The following is an 18279-nucleotide window of genomic DNA, read 5'->3' as shown; positions in this document are numbered from 1 at the left end:
ACGCCTGCCCGCGCCGCGCTCCCGGCGGCCGCCGACAGGGGTCGCGCTCCCAGCGCCCCAAGTCTCGCGAGATTCTCCGCGCTTCTCGCGGCAGCGGCGCGAACATGGCGGCGGCAGCGGCGGCGGAGGGCGCCGAGCCCCCCCCGGAGCCACCCCCGGCCCCGGAGCCCCCAGCCCCGCCAGAGCCGCCCGCCACCGACGCCGAGACCGGGTATGTCCCTCCCTGCGCGGGGCCCTGGGGGCCGTACGGGCTCGGCGGGACCTGGCCCCGTTACCATGGGAACGCGGATGGGGGTGTCCCGGCCCTCCGGGGCTCCCTCGGCCCCAGTCCCGCCAGGCCCCGGGTCCCGGCCATGCCCCGGAGCGCCGGTGCGGGCTCCGCTCTGATCTCTGTGTCCTGGCAGGGGGGACGCCGCCATGGTCGATGCCAGCGCGGCCCTGGAGACCGAATCGGCCAACGGGAAGGAGCCGCTGGTAGGTGCCGGTGCCGTGGGCACGGAGGGGTTGGTGCAGCCGGGGAGGAGCATCCCTTAACGCCAGCTTGGGATTTGCTTCCTTTGCTTCCTTAAAGGATTATTTTGGAAGTTAAATCTCCAGCCGTGTGGCTCATCCTCACGAGTGGAGTGTACAAAACAGCTCCAGGCTGCTCGTAGCAGGGCCGTGGGTTAGGGGAAAGGATTTATTCCCTCTCAGATTCCTGCCTGCCCCGGGCACTGTTGGATTCCTGGCTCTGCTCCGCTTCCAGGACGCTGCCGGGGATGGCGCTGAAGCCATGGATGCGCAGGGGGGCTCCGGGGACGAGGAGAACGCGCGGCAGCTGGGCGAGATCGAGCTGCAGTGTGGCATCTGCACCAAGTGGTTCACAGCTGACACCTTCGGCATCGACACCACGTAGGTGATGGCAGGGCCAGCACGGGGCTTTAAAATGGAGTGTTTGGAGTCTGAGTCCCCAAGGACCTGCCCATGTCCTTGAGCACTTGGGAACTGGTGTGTTGTGTAAATAAGCTTTGTCCATGATAAAGGCACCCTCATGAAATACCACTGAGCCTGTTAGCTGTCTGTGCTCTTAGGAAGGGAAGGAATACTTGGCTTTTAACCTGGAATACTTGGCTTTTAACCTGGAATAATTACTTTCTTAACCCAGTGTAGTAAAGAATAATTAATTTTCTTTCACTCCAAGAAGAACATTGAGGGGCTGGAGCGTGTCCAGGGAAGGGAATGGAGCTGGGAAGGGGATGGAGCACCAGGAGGGGCTGAGGGAGCTGGGAAAGGGGCTCAGCCTGGAAAAAAGGAGGCTCAAGGGGGACCTTGTGGCTCTGCAAAACTCCTGACAGGAGGGGACAGCCAGGGGGGTCGGGCTGTGCTCCCAGGGAACAGGGACAGGACAAGGAGAGGTGTCCAAGGAAGGGCTGGAGGTGGCACTGAGTGCTCTGGGCTGGGGACAAGGTGGGGATCGGGCACAGATTGGACTCAGTAGTCTCAGAGGGCCTTTCCAGCCTCACAGATTGTGGGATTCTTGAACCTGATGCAATAATTACACTGTACCCAGCCCTTTAACAAAGCTGATTTTCCCCCAGGTCGTGTCTGCCCTTCATGACCAACTACAGCTTCCACTGCAACGTGTGCCACCACAGTGGGAACACCTATTTCCTGAGGAAACAAGCAAGTGAGTTTGGGAACAGCTCCTTGGGAGGTGTTCTGTGCAAGATCACCCTGGAGGGTTGGTTTTATCTGAAATCAGTGGGTGGGCTCTCCTGAGACTTGTGGAAAATGACCCAAAATCCCATATTTACAACCGTGTGTGGCTCCTTCTAAAAATGTTTTGCTACTGATTTCTGAAGGTGGTGTAAGTGGTTCAGGAGGGCTGAGACAGGACAGAATTTGGGAGGTTTTGCAGTTTTCTCAGGGTGATCACTGTGTCTGGATGTCTGATCCTCCCCCCAAGTGTAATTGGAGTGTTTTGTTTCTCAGATCTGAAGGAAATGTGCCTTAGTGCTCTGGCCAACCTGACGTGGCAGTCCAGGACCCAGGACGAGCACCCCAAAACGATGTTCTCCAAGGATAAGGTCTGCTTCTTTGGGACCTCACAGCACCAGTGGTGTCAGCCAGCAAGAGGAGGAGCTCACACAAGTGCTTTCTGTTCCTACAGGATATTATCCCCTTCATTGATAAATACTGGGAGTGTATGACAACACGGCAGAGGCCTGGGAAAATGACTTGGCCCAATAATATTGTCAAAACCATGGTAAGGATGGAGGGTAAATCTGTGGATTTGGGTTTCTGACATCTGTATGTGCTGAGGGCTGGGCTTGAAGCTGCTGATGCTTCTTAGGCAGCTGATATACCTAACACATTAATAGGAACTACTGGGATTTAAACACTTGTTAATGAATTTGTTATGATCTTAGCCTGTTTAACTAAAACTCCTCTGTTTTAGTGTAAAGAAAGAGATGTGTTCCTGGTGAAAGAGCATCCAGACCCAGGCAGCAAAGACCCAGAGGAAGATTATCCCAAATTTGGGCTTCTAGACCAGGTATGGGATGGGAGACAGGAGGAAGGTGGGGATCCCACTGGTACTTTTCTGCTCATCAAGGGCAGATCTTGGGTGGGTGGGAGCCCCAGCAGGCTCAGAGTGTTCCCTTTGACCAAAGCATTTGGTTTCCTGCAGGATCTTGCCAATATTGGTCCAGCCTATGACAACCAGAAACAGAACAACGCCGTGTCCACGAGTGGGAGCTTAAATGGCAAGTTCTTTATTTTGAGGGGGTTTGGGTATTTGGGACTAAGCTGCATTTCCCAGCTCTCTGGGCATCTGTGCAGTTAAACTGTCCTGTGAACTGAGCTCATGCTTGTGCTCAGAACAGTCTCACTGTGGCTTTTTAGAGAAAAATTAACTTTGTGCCTTGGGAAGGTTCAGCCCCTTCTTTACTGTGACCAGATAAATCAAGATGCTCGCTGAAGGCTGAGCTTGTCACTTTGCTCCTAGCATGGTTTTAAATTACCTCCTTGAGTTATTCAGATTTCCTGTTTCCCATCTTGCTGAGGGTACTCAGGGCAGCCTTGCTGCAGTAAATGAACTGTTAATGGGTTTATGCATTAATAATCTTTATTAAACACATCCCAGTAGTACAGGCAGGAGTTATTTGGGTCTTTTTAAAGCAGGTTAGAGATATCTCAGGTGTGTTATTTCCATGTCATGCACTGGTTGTTTTTTGTTCCATTTCTGGGAGACTGACAAACCTGTGGTGCCACTTCTGTTCTTGCAGGTGGAGCCTCTCTGGGAGGTGAATATTTACCTTTCAGCTTCTAAAACTTAAGTATTGCTGTTTGCAAAGCTTTTCTTGCTCGATTCTCTTAGAAGCCAAAGTCAATCAAAAGTGAAAGCGTGCCCTGATGTGATTGCAGTTGGACTTCAATACAAACCAGCAATTCCAGTCTTTAATCTTAGCAGTTAGAAGCTTTTAATTGCCATATTCTTCCCTACTTGACTGATTTAAAGATTTTGTTTATTTATTTTACACTTATGTATATTTTTTTCTGTATCAATTGACCTGGTGTTGTAGTTTTAATGCTTAAACAATTGGTCTGAAATTTATAATGCAATGGTTTGTTGGGCAAGTAATTGGGTTTTTTTTGGCAAGTAATTGCTGACAAACTGGAGAGCCTGAATGTTTGTCTGCACTGAAATCAGGGAGTGCAGCTGGATCAGGTCATGTTTGTGCAGAATATGGCATTCCCTGGATGGTTTGGATCCCTTACACTGTAAGGGAGTGCTGGTAATGGAAGAGCTGACTGGATTTTTAGTTACCACGCAAATGTGGTTTGTGAAGGTGTTTATCTACAGTACATAAAATTTCCAGAGTTTTCCTTATAAATCAGCAGTGATATCTTTGGAAATAGCAGGATGATAAAATGCATGTATGATTTAATTTATTAAAACATGCTGATATTAGTTTGATTAAGTTTGACATGTAATTTTCCTACACTCAGTTTTATTACTGAGTGCTGAGTTCAAACTGATTTGCTGCTCAATCACAGAACTGATTTCAGTAGTACTGAAGAGAAACACCTCTTGCTTTTCATTTTTCCTCAACTCAGGTGTATTTTATTTTGTAGATGGAAATTGAACACTGAGTGCTTATTGTTGGTTGGTGTCAGTGTTCCTCCAGCACAGGGTCACTGGGTTGGTGGCTGTGCTGGAGGATGGGTTTCTGCTGTGATTTGGGCTGTGACTGGAATCTCCAATAATAAGAATAATAATATTAATGCCCCTGAAGTGGATCCCAGTGCTGTTGCAGAAAAGATTCTTAATTCTCACCTGAAAAGCTCAGATTGAGCTTGCTTTGCTGCTCAATCTCCTTTAGCTTCTGCTCCAAATTCAGACACCTCAAAAGCTGACCAGGAGCCACATGAAAGTTGTGGGCTTTGCTGTGCTCGTTGGCAGCGAAGCCTGGTTCACAGCAACTGTGGCCAAAGGCACCTGAGCCCAGGAGCTGCTTTGGTGTGGCTGCTCTGCCCCTCTGTGCCCGGGGATGCCGTGGGGCAGGCGCTGGCCAGCAGCAGCAGCTCCTGAGCAGGGCTGGTTTTGTGTGCAGGGGGAATGGCTGCCGGGGGCAGCGGCAAGGGCAGAGGGGCCAAGCGCAAGCAGCAGGACGGGGGCACCACGGGCACGGCCAAGAAAACCCGGAGGTGAGAGCTGAGGGGCCATGGAGGGCAGGGATGGGCACGGGGATGGCACAGGGATGGGCACAGGGATGGCACAGGGATGGGCACGGGGATGGACATGGGGATGGCACAGGGATGGCACAGGGATGGGCACAGGGATGGCACAGGGATGGGCACGGGGATGGACACAGGGATGGACACAGGGATGGACACGGGGATGGACATGGGGATGGCACAGGGATGGACACGGGGATGGCACAGGGATGGGCACAGGGATGGCACAGGGATGGACACGGGGATGGACACGGGGATGGCACAGGGATGTGTACTGTTGTTGCCTGGGGGCTGTGTACAAATCACAAACAGGACAGGACTGCTGGGAATGTGCCTTGAGCTGTTTGATTTTCCAGCATCAGCCTCATTCCATGGTTATGGCAATGGGAAGATGCCAGCAGCTCATATCCCAGGCAGCAGACCCAGAACTCAATGTTACAACTCACTTTAAAAGTTTTTTGACCAATCATACAAAGCAAAAGCACATTGACAGTAGTTCTATCCAACCACTATAAGCACAGGTACCTTTGGTTAAACAATGCTTGCTTATTTCAAATACAATACCTGCTCATAAGCCTTAAAACACAATGCTCAGAACTCCATTATTAAGCTTAAAACTGCCTAATATCTCTCTAGATAAACTTTTCTGTAGCTTAGGGAGTTATTCTAGACAAGTGTTAATACACAGACCATTGTTCTATTTGTCCTTGCTTTTCTTACTTCTTACTTGTCCTTACTTCTACTTCTTACATAATTTTTCTGCTGCCCAATCTCATGGCTGCTGCTCAGCTCCAATCACAGTTCTGCTGTCTCTGAAGCCTTTTGCAGCTTTCCCAAACCTTTCTGATTTTATGGATTCCCACAGGTACCAGTCAGGGACAGTGGCACTTGTGATGCCCTAAGCTGCCTCCCCGCTGTCTCTGCCCTGAGTGGGTGTCTGGGGGTCACTCCTATGATGTCACTGATGATGTCATGGGTGACTGATGGGTCACAGGCTATCAATGATTTGCAGTGGATGACTGCGCTCGGAGTGTGCAGCCCCTGAGCACAGGGACAGCTCTGCAGGGGCTGTCCTGGGGTGACAAGTGCCAGCACCTGGGGATGCCAGCGTGGTGTTTGTGTGTTGCAGTGACCCGCTGTTCGCAGCTCAGCGCCTGCCCCCCCACGGGTACCCTCTGGAGCACCCCTTCAACAAGGACGGCTATCGCTACATCCTGGCCGAGCCTGACCCCCACGCCCCCGACCCAGAAAAGCTGGAGCTGGACTGTTGGGCAGGAAAACCAATCCCTGGGGACCTGTACAGAGCCTGCCTGTATGAGCGAGTCCTCCTGGCACTGCATGACCGAGGTACAGAGCTCCTTAGGGCATGCACTTGTGTTTCCTTCCAGAGGCATCTCAGTCACCTCTCACTACCAGTCAGAGCTTAAATCCACCTCTGTGTTCACTTGCCTCTTGACATCACCACGTTAAAAATGACAAGTGTGTGCTCCCCTGCAGCTCCCCAGCTGAAGATCTCTGATGACAGGCTGACTGTGGTTGGGGAGAAGGGCTATTCCATGGTGAGGGCCTCGCACGGCGTGCGGAAGGGAGCCTGGTACTTCGAAATCTCCATGGACGAGATGCCTCCAGACACAGCTGCCAGATTAGGCTGGTCACAGCCCTTGGGTAAATAATCTTACAAAACATTTCTCAGCAGGTGCTGCTGCTACGCTCCCTGTGTTCACCATGAAGGGTTTGTTTCTGCAGGGAACCTCCAGGCCCCTCTGGGATATGACAAGTTCAGTTACTCCTGGCGCAGCAAAAAGGGAACCAAGTTTCACCAGTCCATAGGGAAACACTATTCCTCTGGCTACGGACAGGGCGATGTCCTGGGGTTTTATATCAACCTTCCAGAGGATACTGAGACAGCCAAATCCCTGCCTGACACCTACAAAGACAAGGTGAGGTGCAAGTTCACTGTTGGATTAAGCATTGGCAGGTGGAAAACTGGAAAATGAGTTGCTGTGGCCTCACTCGTGCCCCTTTCCGTGCACCCTTCCCATCCTGCCTCTTGGTACTTCTGTGGTTCCTGGGGGAGAGGCCCAAAGTGTTGATCTCAAGAAAGCAGAATACTCCTAGATGGGATTGCCCACATCTCCTTTCACCTTCCCCTCCTGGCTCTGAAATCTCTGAGCTGTGGGAGTCACTCCTCACAGGTACTCTGACACCAGGCACGCCTGGCCCTGAGCAGGTGACAGGTAACAGATTTAGGGCTTGTCCCTGACGTTGTTTGCTGCTTTATAGGCTTTGATCAAATTCAAAAGCTACTTGTACTTTGAAGAGAAGGATTTTGTGGACAAAGCAGAGAAGAGCCTAAAGCAAGCCCCTGGAAGCCAGGTGAGTTGTTGCTGTCACTTCAACACGTGCCTGGCCCGAGTGAAAGGGAGCAGGCGTTAATCTTGTCAGGATTGCTGTGTCCTGACAGCCACCATCAGTGGGAAAACCCTTCATTTTTCAGATCATATTCTTCAAGAATGGTGTCAGCCAAGGAGTTGCCTTTAAGGACATCTTTGAGGGGGTTTATTTTCCTGCTATCTCTCTGTACAAAGGCTGCACGGTAAGTGAGGGGTCTTTGAAAGGGAATTCCTAAATCCATCAGTTTCACACGCAAAGTGTGTTTATGCACAAAGTGTGCCAAGTGAAAAGGAAAGATGGGAATCATTCTAGTGACTCTGGAACAATCTTGCTGTTCACATGTGTAACAAGATTATCAAATTGCTGAAGTAACATCAGCAGTGTTTGTTCCTGTGGGCTTGTACAGGGTGTGGGGAGGCTCAGGAGTAGGAAGGAATGAGAATGGAGGACTAAAGAGATTTTCCTAGATTTTTAGATTTAATGAAAATATATGTTCCACAGGTTTCCATAAACTTTGGGCCATATTTCAAGTATCCACCAAGAGACATCACTTACCATCCTGTAAGTAAAACTGAAGCTTCTCCCCCCATTTGAAAACCTCATTGTTTAAATCAAAGATGTTTTGGTGTGATTCATACCACACCTGTACCTGTCCTTCAGTCTCAGTACCTGGACAGTGTAGCCAAAAGGATTGTGTTAAAAAAAACGTAAGGACAGATATCCAAATGAATCATTAAATTTTAATTAAATAATAGGTGCTGTTATCTTGTTCCTCTTGGCAGATTGTTGCCTGTGTTGGCCTCATTTGTTAGTAAGGGGGCTGAACTGTTGTTCAAGGAAACACTTGGAATTTCCCCCCTGCCAGTACTGTTTTGAGGAGGGAAACAGCCCTGGGCTGTGTGGTCCCTCCTTGCCCAGGAGTGGAGCTAACTGTGCTTCCCCCTGCAGATGAGTGACATGGGCTGGGGGGCCGTGGTGGAGCACACGCTGGCCGATGTCCTGTACCACGTGGAGACAGAGGTGGATGGCAGGAGGAGCCCACCCTGGGAGCCATAAACCCCAGCACTGTGGGTGTGCTGCAGAGGAGCCTCCATCTCTCTCTCAGTGATCAGCCAAGGAGCCAAGAGGCCGAGGTGGATGCAGCCCTGGCTGGCAGGTGTTGTGTGTGTGTGTTCACAGCTCCCCACTGCCCCCGGAGGCAGTTCTGGGGTGTTTGTGCTGCTGTGGGGCCTCTCTGGGAGCCCCCAGTACCTTTAGAGTGTCGCTCACTGCAGAAGGGGGTGTTGAAGAACCTTCTTCTCCCGGGCTGTGACAGCTCAGGACCTGCCAGGTGTGGCTGCAGTGACCCCTGTGCTCAGGGGTGTTTGGCTGATGGTGGCCAACAGCTCCCAGCCAGGACGGCTCTGTTGGAACAACACGGCTGCATGCAAGACTGAAATTTGGGCTTCTGTCCAAACTGTATTTTTTTTTCCCCACAGACTGGAAACCAGTTTAAAAATAAAGGCTTTAACTCTTCTTTTTATTCTTGTATTTGTCTTGTAAATTGTTACAAATGACATTGAAACTCAAAGTAGCTACACTTGGAGATCTTTTGAGCTGAAGATCTCCTGTGCACAGGAGTTACATGGGGCCTAATGATCATCACTGCAGAGCCTTGGGTGAATAAATAATTTGACACTTCTTATGTGTTGGTACAGAAAAAATAAATTAGAGCATAACAAAATTGTTAAGTAAGTGCTGTGTTTAAGCTTTGGGAGAGTAAAAGTTGAGGTTCAGTCAAGTTTGTGTTTGCCTCACTGAGGATGTACCTTCCCAGTCAGCTGTCTCCCTAATAACTCATTAGCCCAGACCTTTAATTGTAGACAGCACTAATTAAAGCTTTATTTATTCACTGAAAGTAATTAGGGAGGGTGGAGTTGGCTGACTGGGCCAGCACATGCTCAGTTAAGCAACTGCAGGAATTAAATTTTTAGTCCTGCACTTAGAAAACGAGCTTCAATAAATAAACCGTTCTATTTATTGAGTGTAACTATGTATTAATTAGTGGAGTCTGCTATTAAAGGCCTTAGCTAATTGAAGTGACGAGATTCCATACTTGGCCCCTGAAGGAAGCCCTGCATGGGGTGGTCAGCAGGTCATGGTCAGTGGGTTGTGGTGGTCAGCAGGCTGTGGTCAGAAGGTCGTGGTGGTCAGCAGATCGTGGTCAGCAGGTCATGATGATCAGTAGGCTGTGGTGGTCAGCAGGCCCTGGTAGTCAGCAGACTGTGGTCAGTGGGTTGTGGTGGTCAGCAGGCTGTGGTCAGCAGATCATGGTCAGCAGGTCCGTCCGTGATGGTCAGCAGGTCGTGGTCAGCAGGCCCTGGTGGTCAGCAGGCTGTGGTCAGCAGGCCCTGGTGGTCAGCAGGCCCTGGTGGTCAGTGGGTCATGGTGGTCAGCAGGCCCTGGTGGTCAGCAGGCCCTGGTGGTCAGCAGGCTGTGGTCAGTGGGTCATGGTGGTCAGCAGGCCCTGGTGGTCAGCAGGCCCTGGTGGTCAGTGGGTCATGGTGGTCAGCAGGCCCTGGTGGTCAGCAGGCTGTGGTCAGCAGGCCCTGGTGATCAGCAGGCCCTGGTGGTCAGCAGGCCCTGGTGGTCAGCAGGCTGTGGTCAGTGGGTCATGGTGGTCAGCAGGCCCTGGTGGTCAGCAGGCCGCAGGCACAGGCCGGGCCAGGCGCTGCCGCAGGTGTTTGGCAAAGTCCACCTGTGTCTGGGACAGGACCTGGTTGATGATGGTCTTGGGCAGCCACCCCTAGGGAGAGCAGACACAGCCTGTGAGCAGAACCAGCCTCCCCAGAGCCCCTGGCTCCCCCAGGCTCCCCCCAGCCCCAGGTACCTTGAGGTCAATGCTGAGCAGCCAGGTGAGCCTGGTCCGGGAGGGGCTGCCAGGCAGCGGGCGCAGCACCATGCAGGTGGGACCATTCTCAGCCCTGGTGGGGAAAGAGGCTCAGGTCAGACCCAAACTTGGACTTTATCCAGCCTCAAAAATACACTTTGGGCTTTCTGCAGCAGCTCCTGCTGCCTGTAGAAACCCAGCGACCCTGAGCCCGCAGTAAAACCCTCGTGCCCTGTGGGAATCTCCTCCCTGCTCACACATCACGAGACTGAGCAGGTGCAGGTACCTTATGAAGCCCTCCTGCTCGGGCATGGCCCCGTAGGTGGTGGACATCCCTGCCAGGACACAGGTGGAGCCACGTCTCCTGGAGCACCGCACGCTCACAAAGTCCCGGGGCCCCACGATGTTCCCAGGGGTCGCGGCCGCCTTCTCGTGGGTGATCACTGTGTCCTTCCCAATCTTCTCCAGGATCTGCAGTTCAGAATTAAAACTTTCATTTACTGCAAGCACAGCTAAAAGTGCCTCTGGTTACCAGGTGTTCAGATACAGGGTCTGACAAAGATTTGACAATGACAATAATTCCAAATATTGCTCGCCCCCAGGTGAGTACTGTTTTCAATTCCCAAGTGAAAAGCTATTCCCTTACTGCCTCTCTGATTCCTTGTGCCTATTTCTTCCCCAGATCAGCCCCACCTTCCAGCAGAACTGGCAGCTCCTTGCAGGAAAGTGCAAGGTGCTTCCTTGCATTAATTTCCTGCAGAATTAATCACACAGAAGCTGCTCCAGACTCTCCTCAACACAGATACTGCAAAACCTCCTCTACATCTGCAGCAGGAAATGCACAGAGCACAGGCTGGCAGTGACAGATTTGACACAGTCTCCTACCCTGACTTCTTTGACGCTGGGGTTCCATTCTCCCATCTGCTCCATGTTGTCCACCAGCTCTCCGTACACCGTGTCCAGGGGCTGGTCCACCACCACCTCCAGCCGGAACACCTTCCCCACGTCTGGCAGCACCTTGCTCAGCACTTTGTCCCCATTACCCTGTGAGGGGATGGCAGAGTTACCACCAGAGCTGCTCTCAGGGGCAGGGAGGGCTGCAAGGAAGCACCACGGGGCACAGCACCCACCGCCACCGTCTCTGTCTTCCAGTCGTCCTGGTCCTCCAGGATTCTGAGGGATTTCTGCAGGGCCTCCTCTCCTTGCTTGATGTAAGACATTTCCATCTCGCTGAAGGGTTTCTCCTCCAGCCTTGAGCCTGCAGATAGAGGCAGGGCTGAGCAAGAGCAGTGTAATGTGCCAGATGAGCTTTATCTACACCAAATACCCCTCTCTGTGTCCAGGGGATGGGGATTACACCCAGTTCTCACTCTGCCTTTGGCTCAGCAGAAGCACAGCCCACCCTCAAGCAGGTTTTCCCCCAGCCTGTGAGGGTTTCCCCCCAGCAGGAAAGGAACAGACCCCTCAGGTGTGTCACTTACTGAGCAAGGAGCTTCTCCTGCGCACCTGGTGGATCCAGGTGCTGGGTCCTGGGCTGTGGCTGGCCAGCCTGCTCAGCTCCTGGCTGATGGCCACGGCAGCTTGTCTCCTCAGACCTGGGGAGAGAGCGTGTCACCCACCAGCACCACCTGGCCCTTACCGTGGGGCTTTTCCCCCATTTAAACACACAGCATGGAAAAGTCCCTGCTTGTCACCATCTCGGTGTCCCTACAGGCACAGGGAGCAGCTGGTTGCCATCATACTGGGGTAGGCTGTCCTAAGCAATCCTGAACTGGGCTCCAGCTCCCTGCAGCAGTAAAAACACTGAGGAGAAACGTGCAGGTGCCCGGGAAAGAGCATGGAAATGGAGCACAGAGGTACAAAACCCTCACAGCCAGAGGAGTGTGACCCAGAGCTGGTCACAGGGACACGAGCCAGCCCCTCAGTGACAGGGTTTAGGGTTTCAGGGACAGTAAATCACAGAGCCCAACATGCTGCAGAGTGGGGAGAACATCGCCGAGGCCCCAGCCACCACTCTGAGGAGTTTAGGAAGAAAGTGAGCCCTTTCTGGAGCCTGTGACTCAACAGGAGCTTCTCTAATAAACTTTTGTCAGAAAATCTCACTCTACCTGTGACAGTGGGGAGAGAATCCCCGAGCCCCAGGCAGCCGGACAGGAGCTGTCCTGGTTTTATCCTGTCCCAAACAGCCAGACAGGGACTGGCCCAGCCCCATCCTGTCCCAGACAGCCGGACAGGAGCTGCCTTAGCCTTGTCCTGTCCCTGACAGCTGGACAGGAGCTGCCTTGGCCCTGTCCTGTCCCTTACAGCCGGACAGGAGCTGTCCCAGCCCACAGCCGGACTCACCGGTCATGTTGCGCAGGTGGCGATAGGAGATGGCGGCGCAGAGCTTGGACGTGGCTGGCAGCATCTCCTGAGGGGTCGGAGCGTCGGCTGGGCAGTGGCTGTGGCAGTGGGAGCAGTGGTGGCAGTGGCGGTGCCCTCAGCGGTGGCTGTGGTGGTGGCCGGGCAGTGGCGGTGGCTCTGGCGGTGCCCTCAGCGGTGTCCGCGCTGTCCCGGTGTCCGTCCGTCTGCGCCGATCGCTGCTCTGGCCCGGCCCCGCCGTGCACGGCCTTAAGTACGCGGTGCTGAAGGATTCTGCCCCGTCAGGCGGGAGATAAGATCCGTCACTGCGGGGCCTCACGGCGGGCCGGGCCCCGCGGGCCAAGGCCGGCCCCGCTCCCCGAGCACAGCACACGGGGCCGGGAGCGTGAGGGCCCCGCGGAGCTGCCCCGGCCCCGGGACTCGGCAGAGCCCCCCTGAGCAGCTCCGGCCCCGGGGCTCGGCAGGCAGAGCCCCCCTTGAGCAGCTTCTCCCCTGCCCCGAGGCATCCCCCACACGGAGCTGCGGCCCAGGGCACGGAGCAGCATTCTGACTTCTGACAGGTGACAGATCAGCACAGTGCAGTCATTAGGGATGGAAAAGTCCTCCAAGGTCATCGAGGCCAAGCTTCGATGGGAGACAATTGATAATAAGGGATAATGATTGTAGCTGTGATATTTTCTGAAAAGTCCTTTCCTTAGGATTTTTTCTCCTCAGAAGCTGAGAGGCCTCAGGAACAAAATGTAACCAATGGTTATCTGCAGCTGTATAGTGCAACAGGTGCATCTGGGATTGGTCTCGTGTGGTTGTTTCTAATTAAGGGCCAATCACAGTCCAGGTGTCCAGACTGTCTTGGTCATTCTTTTTCTATTCTTAGCCAGCCTTCTGATGAAATCCTTTCTTCTATTCTTTTAGTATAGTTTTCATATAATATATATCATAAAATAATAAATCAAGCCTTCTGAAACATGGAGTCAACATTCTCGTCTCTTCCCTCATCCTAAGACCCCTACGAACACCGCCACAAATGATGGACAACACAACACACTGTGGAATAACGAGCCAGGCTGAGCCTCTGTGCACAGGAACCCACAGAAAGCTGAATATGAAATCCATTGAGCTGCTGAGCCTGGGGCTGAAGTGAGGAGCGGCCCCAGGCAGCCCCCCTACTCCCCAGGCCCCGTTATCTGCCCCAGCAGTGGGACACGGCAGAGCAGCGATAATGCTCAAGGCTGAAATGACATTTCTGGGATGAATTACAGCCTGCAGACCAGCACTCGCAGGAACCTGTGAATTACAGCTGCTTCCTTTGACGTCAGCCCCTGCACCCTCTGCAGGGAGCCTGACCTTGCTCCCCCATTTCAACAGCTTGGCCCGGGGGGAGGTCACCCCCTCACTGCGCCAGCCGCTCGGCCACGGGGAGCTCATTGTCCCCCCCTGCCTGTCCCCAGCTTTCCCGAGGTGATTTGAGTCCCACCTGCCTTCCAGAACACTCCTGCTGCTCCCCAGGGCTGCCATTCTGCACTGTGTGCCAGGAAACACCTCAGGCTCAGGTCAGCACTGTGGGATTACAGGGAGGTGCTGCAGGGAGCAGGAGGAAGCCAGCAGCTGCACTCTCCCTTCCCAAAACCTTTGCTGGGAGCTCCTCTTTGCAGCCACGCTCCCACGAGTGTGATTCCTGGGTCATGGCACAGCTCTCCCCACCTCTGGGCTTCACCCACCTGCTCCCACCTCCCTGCACAGGTGGGGAGAGAGGGTTTGGAAGCCCTGGGAGTGCCCAGCCCAGAGCTCTGGCCAAGGACATGCAGAGCACTGAGAGGTCTGGGTTTGGGGACACCAGAGACACCCCAATATCGTGCTGTGCCCCAGCCCTTGCAGTCCCCCTGTGCAGGGAGTGAGAGCACACAGCCCCAGAGCTGTGAGTGATCCAGGGCTGTTATCCCAGGTCCAGGGAGCCCCTGTGAGCAATCCAGGGATGTTAGCCCAGATCCAGGGCTGTTATCCCAGATCCAGGGAGCCCCTGGCTGTGAGAGATCCAGGGTTCTTATCCCACATCCAGGGAGCCCCTGTGAGCAATCCAGGGATGTTATTCCAGATCCAGGGCTGTTATCCCAGATCCAGGGAGCCCCTGGCAGGAGCAATCCAGGGCTGTTATCCCAGATGGAGCCGCTGCTCCCAGCACGAGGCCTCGGCACAAGGACACGCAGTTGTTTGTGACAAGAACCAAAACAAACCACGCAGAGCCGCCCCTCTGGCTCCAGGCTGGAGGGCACCACCCCAGCTGTGCCCTCAGGAGGGGACACGGGCACAGCCACGCTGTGCCACAGCATGGGAGGACATGCTGCAGGTGAGCAGTCCCCAGAGCAGGACACAGACCCCAAAAAGGCAGCAAGAACCCTCAGGGGGATCTGGTTAACTGGGACAGCTCAGCCCCCACAGCCCCCTGAGGCACCCCCAGGCTCCTGCACAAAGTCACCACACACAGGGCTTGGAGTACAAAGCTTCACAAATGTACAAAATGTACAAAAACCAAAATGATGCCAACCAAAGGCACTGGAGCTTCACTGGGGCCTGAAGGCTCAGGGACCCAAGAATCCTGAGGCTGCCCCAAGCCCCCCACCCTGCCCAGCTGAGCCTCCTTCTAGAACATTCCCCTCTCCCAGCCCATTCCCAGGCTCTGTCAGGGTGACCCTGTCCCTCTGCAGCAGCACAGCCAGGGGGTGTCCCCCCATCCCAAGGCTGCCCTGGTGCTATTTGGAGAGCACAGACAAACCACAGAGTGCCACAGAGGTCACACCCAACACCCTGATAAGATAATGGGCTCAAGAGCAGCAAAGATGGGTCCATGTCTTGACCCCCATCAGCTCCTTACACCCCCCAAGCCCTGGGCTGCAGGGCTGGGACCCCAGCACCGGGGCTGGGCAGCCCTTGCCTCCCCCCCAGCCACCACAGGCATCTCTGCCCTGATCCCCCCTCATCCCAAAACATCCCCCAAACAAACAGTGACAGCACAAACACCCCCAAAGAGCCATCCCTACCTGCCAGAGACTTTCCAGCCACAGGCATCAGCTCCATAAATGCTTTTTATTCAGTTTTGTTAGAACAAGAAATCGCATTTCCTTGTTTAAACCTTCGCTACGCCCAAACCCACAACACCCACTCATGCCAACGGGGCAGAAATGTTTCTCCCCCAAAGTGAGTGGTCCCTGGGCCAGTGAGAGTGGGCCAGCACTGGCCACAACAGCTGCCAGTGCTCAGCCCCAGCAAGCAGAGCTGGGCTTTTCCTCTGTCCCCCCCAGCATGGAAAAGAGCTCTCACTGCCCAGGGGAGCAGCCCCAGGTTGTCCAGGGATTCTCCCTGCCGAGGTTTGCCCTTCCCTGCCCACACCAGGAGGCTCCTGGGGCCTGGCAGCTGCCCAGAGCCAGCCCTGAGGCCAAGGACTCTCCTCCCCACGGGAGGAAGGGCCAGGACACCTCGGGGCAAAGGAGTCTCCAGGCTGACACAGCTGCAGCAGCTCCCCCAGCACGGAGCGAGGAGGGGCTGGAGCTCCAGGCTCTGCCCAGGTGCAGCAGCTCTTTACCAGCAGGTAATTAGTGGGTTCAGCTGGTAATTAGCAGACTCAGCTGCACAGGAGGGGCACAGCCTGGCTGGGGGGTACGGGTGCTCTGTGTTGGGGTACAGGGGTACCCAGGTTCTGCTCCCCTCCCAGAGCAGGATTTTGCCACAGGCTCCAGCGTTCTGTCAGAGTGAGCCCAGCCCATGGCTGGAGCAGGGGTCACCTCTGTCCCTGCACAGCACACGGTGGGGACAAGAGCTGGCCTGAGGGGTGCTCGTCCCAAGAGAAGGGAACTGCCAGGGCCAGAACACTGGAAAACCATCGACATCAGGATCAAGGATTTATTTACATGTCAAGGAAACTCTCACCCAGAGTCATGTGAGGAGGAAAAAGCAAACAAAGCCAAGGAGCAGTGATTTGCCTCCCAAACACAAATGCTTGCACTCCCAGTGCGCTGGGCCCTCCTCATCTCCTTCTCCGGAAGGAGACTAAAGGCATGATTTGTGTACAGTTACCAGCACCATGGAAAAGACAATCTGAAAATGAAACCTGCCTTTCCAGGCAGTGTGTGCCTGCCCAGGGGGGTCCTGGAGCAGCCCTGGCTCCCTGCAGGAGAGGGGGGGAGCCCCTCAATACTCATCCAATGTGTCAGCACGTGGCACTGAGAGGCCTCGCTCCTTCAGAGCCTGCACCTTCAGCTTCTCTGACTCCTGCTTGGCCTGCTGCTCCACCCGCTGCTCCTCCAGGATCTCCTCGATGGACACCTGCTGCAGAGGTGTGTCACTCTCCTTCTCCAGGTCCTGCAGGAGAAAGGAGCCCTCAGCACATACAATCGATCACCTGTGCCCATGCAGCGAGTCCCAGCAAACAGTGAGGCTGACAGAAAACAGAGGTGCTGGAAGTGCTCTGAGGGGTGGGGATGTGGGCAGGGATCCCCTGAGCAAACAGTGCTGGGCTCCTCCTGAGCCCATCCCAGACGGTGCCTGCTGGGGCAGAGCCAGCAGGGAGGTACCAGGCAGCCAGCAGTGCCACCCTCCCGCAGTGCCACCCGAGCTGGAGCTTCCCCACAGCTCTTTGTCCTTGTGTCATCCCAGAGGGGCTGTGGCAGCAGGAGGCAGCCCTGCCCTGCAGGCCGGCCTTTCTGTGATGCCTCAGCCTGAGCTGGCCCTGGAGGCGGCTCCAATTCCAGCCCAACACGACAGCAACCACATTTCACAGCAGACAGACAGACAGACCGACCACAAACCCCCCCAGCAGTGGGATTTGAGCACTTACAATCTCCCCCAGCAGCACCACATTCTCGCCCCTCACCACGAAGATACCCCGAGGGATGTCCCCATACTTCTTGCCCACGTGGATGCGCTCCACAGTCTGGTGCAACACCAAGTTTGCTGCAGCAACGAGACAAACACAAAACCAGCGACGTTCCACCGTGAACCGTGGCTGAGCAGCGTCCCCCGTCCCAGCGGAGCAGGGCTGGCTGTCCCCTGGCACTCGGTGGCTGCCGGAGCTGGGGCACTGAAGCCACCGAGACCCAGCGAGCTCCGAGCTGAGCCCACCCGAGCCTCCCCAACACAGAATGTGATGGCGATGCTGGTGCAGCAAGCTGTGGGCAAGGATGAACAGCACCCGGCCCCGGGGGGAGGATGAAGAACATCGCCCGGCCCCGGGGGGAGGATGAAGAGCATCGCCCGGCCCCGGGGGGAGGATGAAGAGCATCGCCCGGTGCTTCTGCCCAACAAGCAGAGCCACAGCGCTGGATGCACCCGCGGCACGGGGAGCGTCCAGTGCTGGAGAAACCCCCGCGAAGCGCCCGGTCCAGAGGTTCAACCTCCAGCACAACCACACTGGAGAAGACTACGGCTCCCTCCTCCTCCTCCTCCTGCGCGCCATCCACGGCGCTGCCCCGGCCCGGCCGTACCGAACTGGTCGATGCTGCGCAGGTACCCGATGAGCGTCCGGCCGTCCCGCAGCAGCACCAGGTGCTTCTCTGCGGGAAAGGAGAGCGGAGCGTCGGGCATGGCCCCCACGGCTCCGGGACCCGCCGGGCTCCACGGGGGGCGGCTCGCTACGGGAAGAGCGGAACCGCGGGGCAGGACCCGGGGGAGCGGGAGCCCGGAGCCCACGGCGGGGCGGCCCCGGGACACTCACTGTCGATGTCCTGGATCAGGCTGGCTGTGCCGGGCATGTAGTTCATGGTGCCGCCGCGCCCGCAGCGGAAGCGCCGCCATGCGCCGGTGCCGCCGCCGCCGCCCCGGAACCGCCCGCGCCGGGCGGGGCCCACCCGCCGCTGCCCTTTTAAGCCGCGCCAGCCGTGCGCGCGGGGCCGCCGCCGATTGGCCGGAGGGAGAGGGGAGCGGCCGCCGATTGGGCACGGGGCGCA

At 55.3% G+C, this 18279-nt stretch overlaps 3 protein-coding genes across 4 annotated transcripts; 1 reads left to right on the top strand and 2 right to left on the bottom strand.

The window, feature by feature from the left end:
- Positions 1-119: 119 nt before the first annotated feature.
- Positions 120-8635, top strand: ASH2L (ASH2 like, histone lysine methyltransferase complex subunit). 2 transcript variants are annotated; one of them, XM_066567329.1, is made up of 17 exons: positions 120-211; positions 405-474; positions 746-891; positions 1578-1666; positions 1972-2066; positions 2150-2245; positions 2438-2533; positions 2669-2744; positions 3267-3284; positions 4596-4689; positions 5849-6066; positions 6217-6384; positions 6466-6659; positions 7003-7095; positions 7217-7315; positions 7615-7674; positions 8062-8635. In XM_066567329.1, the coding sequence occupies exons 2-17, from the start codon at positions 418-420 to the stop codon at positions 8167-8169; spliced, it is 1707 nt and encodes a 568-aa protein (XP_066423426.1). In that variant the 5' UTR covers positions 120-211; positions 405-417; the 3' UTR covers positions 8170-8635. The 2 variants fall into 2 exon arrangements, with proteins under 2 accessions (XP_066423426.1, XP_066423427.1); XM_066567330.1 differs by lacking the exon at positions 3267-3284 and having other exon boundaries at positions 121-211.
- Positions 8604-12389, bottom strand: STAR (steroidogenic acute regulatory protein). The gene is made up of 7 exons (XM_066567210.1): positions 12326-12389; positions 11464-11577; positions 11113-11240; positions 10868-11026; positions 10269-10453; positions 9983-10076; positions 8604-9898 (listed from the first exon to the last, which is right to left on the bottom strand). Exons 1-7 carry the CDS (start codon positions 12387-12389, stop codon positions 9791-9793), a joined length of 852 nt encoding a protein of 283 aa, XP_066423307.1. The 3' UTR covers positions 8604-9790.
- Positions 12390-15405: 3016 nt separating this feature from the next.
- LSM1 (LSM1 homolog, mRNA degradation associated) lies at positions 15406-18155 on the bottom strand. Its single transcript, XM_066567327.1, has 4 exons — positions 18048-18155; positions 17818-17886; positions 17172-17287; positions 15406-16696 (listed from the first exon to the last, which is right to left on the bottom strand). The coding sequence occupies exons 1-4, from the start codon at positions 18091-18093 to the stop codon at positions 16526-16528; spliced, it is 402 nt and encodes a 133-aa protein (XP_066423424.1). The 5' UTR covers positions 18094-18155; the 3' UTR covers positions 15406-16525.
- Positions 18156-18279: the final 124 nt, after the last annotated feature.

Source organism: Molothrus aeneus, chromosome 29 (assembly GCF_037042795.1).
Source record: "Molothrus aeneus isolate 106 chromosome 29, BPBGC_Maene_1.0, whole genome shotgun sequence".
NCBI classification, from domain to species: Eukaryota; Metazoa; Chordata; class Aves; order Passeriformes; family Icteridae; genus Molothrus; species Molothrus aeneus.
The sequence above is the reverse complement of the archived record's forward strand: the minus strand, read 5'-3'. Positions and strand labels throughout refer to the sequence as shown.

Excerpts from the sequence above, each read along its gene's own strand:
- LSM1 (XM_066567327.1), bottom strand. The coding sequence starts at position 18,093 with ATGAACTACATGCCCGGCACAGCCAGCCTGATCCAGGACATCGACA. Across the intron at positions 17,887-18,047 it reads CCTGATCCAGGACATCGACA|AGAAGCACCTGGTGCTGCTG; the intron begins GTGAGTGTCCCG and ends CCTTTCCCGCAG. Across the intron at positions 16,697-17,171 it reads TGGTGCTGCTGGGGGAGATT|GACCTGGAGAAGGAGAGTGA; the intron begins GTAAGTGCTCAA and ends TTTCTCCTGCAG.
- ASH2L (XM_066567329.1), top strand. The coding sequence starts at position 418 with ATGGTCGATGCCAGCGCGGCCCTGGAGACCGAATCGGCCAACGGGAAG. Across the intron at positions 892-1,577 it reads ACCTTCGGCATCGACACCAC|GTCGTGTCTGCCCTTCATGA; the intron begins GTAGGTGATGGC and ends ATTTTCCCCCAG. Across the intron at positions 6,067-6,216 it reads CCTGGCACTGCATGACCGAG|CTCCCCAGCTGAAGATCTCT; the intron begins GTACAGAGCTCC and ends GCTCCCCTGCAG.
- STAR (XM_066567210.1), bottom strand. The coding sequence starts at position 12,389 with ATGCTGCCAGCCACGTCCAAGCTCTGCGCCGCCATCTCCTATCGCCAC. Across the intron at positions 11,578-12,325 it reads CCACCTGCGCAACATGACCG|GTCTGAGGAGACAAGCTGCC; the intron begins GTGAGTCCGGCT and ends CTCTCTCCCCAG. Across the intron at positions 11,241-11,463 it reads CAGGAGAAGCTCCTTGCTCA|GCTCAAGGCTGGAGGAGAAA; the intron begins GTAAGTGACACA and ends CTCTATCTGCAG.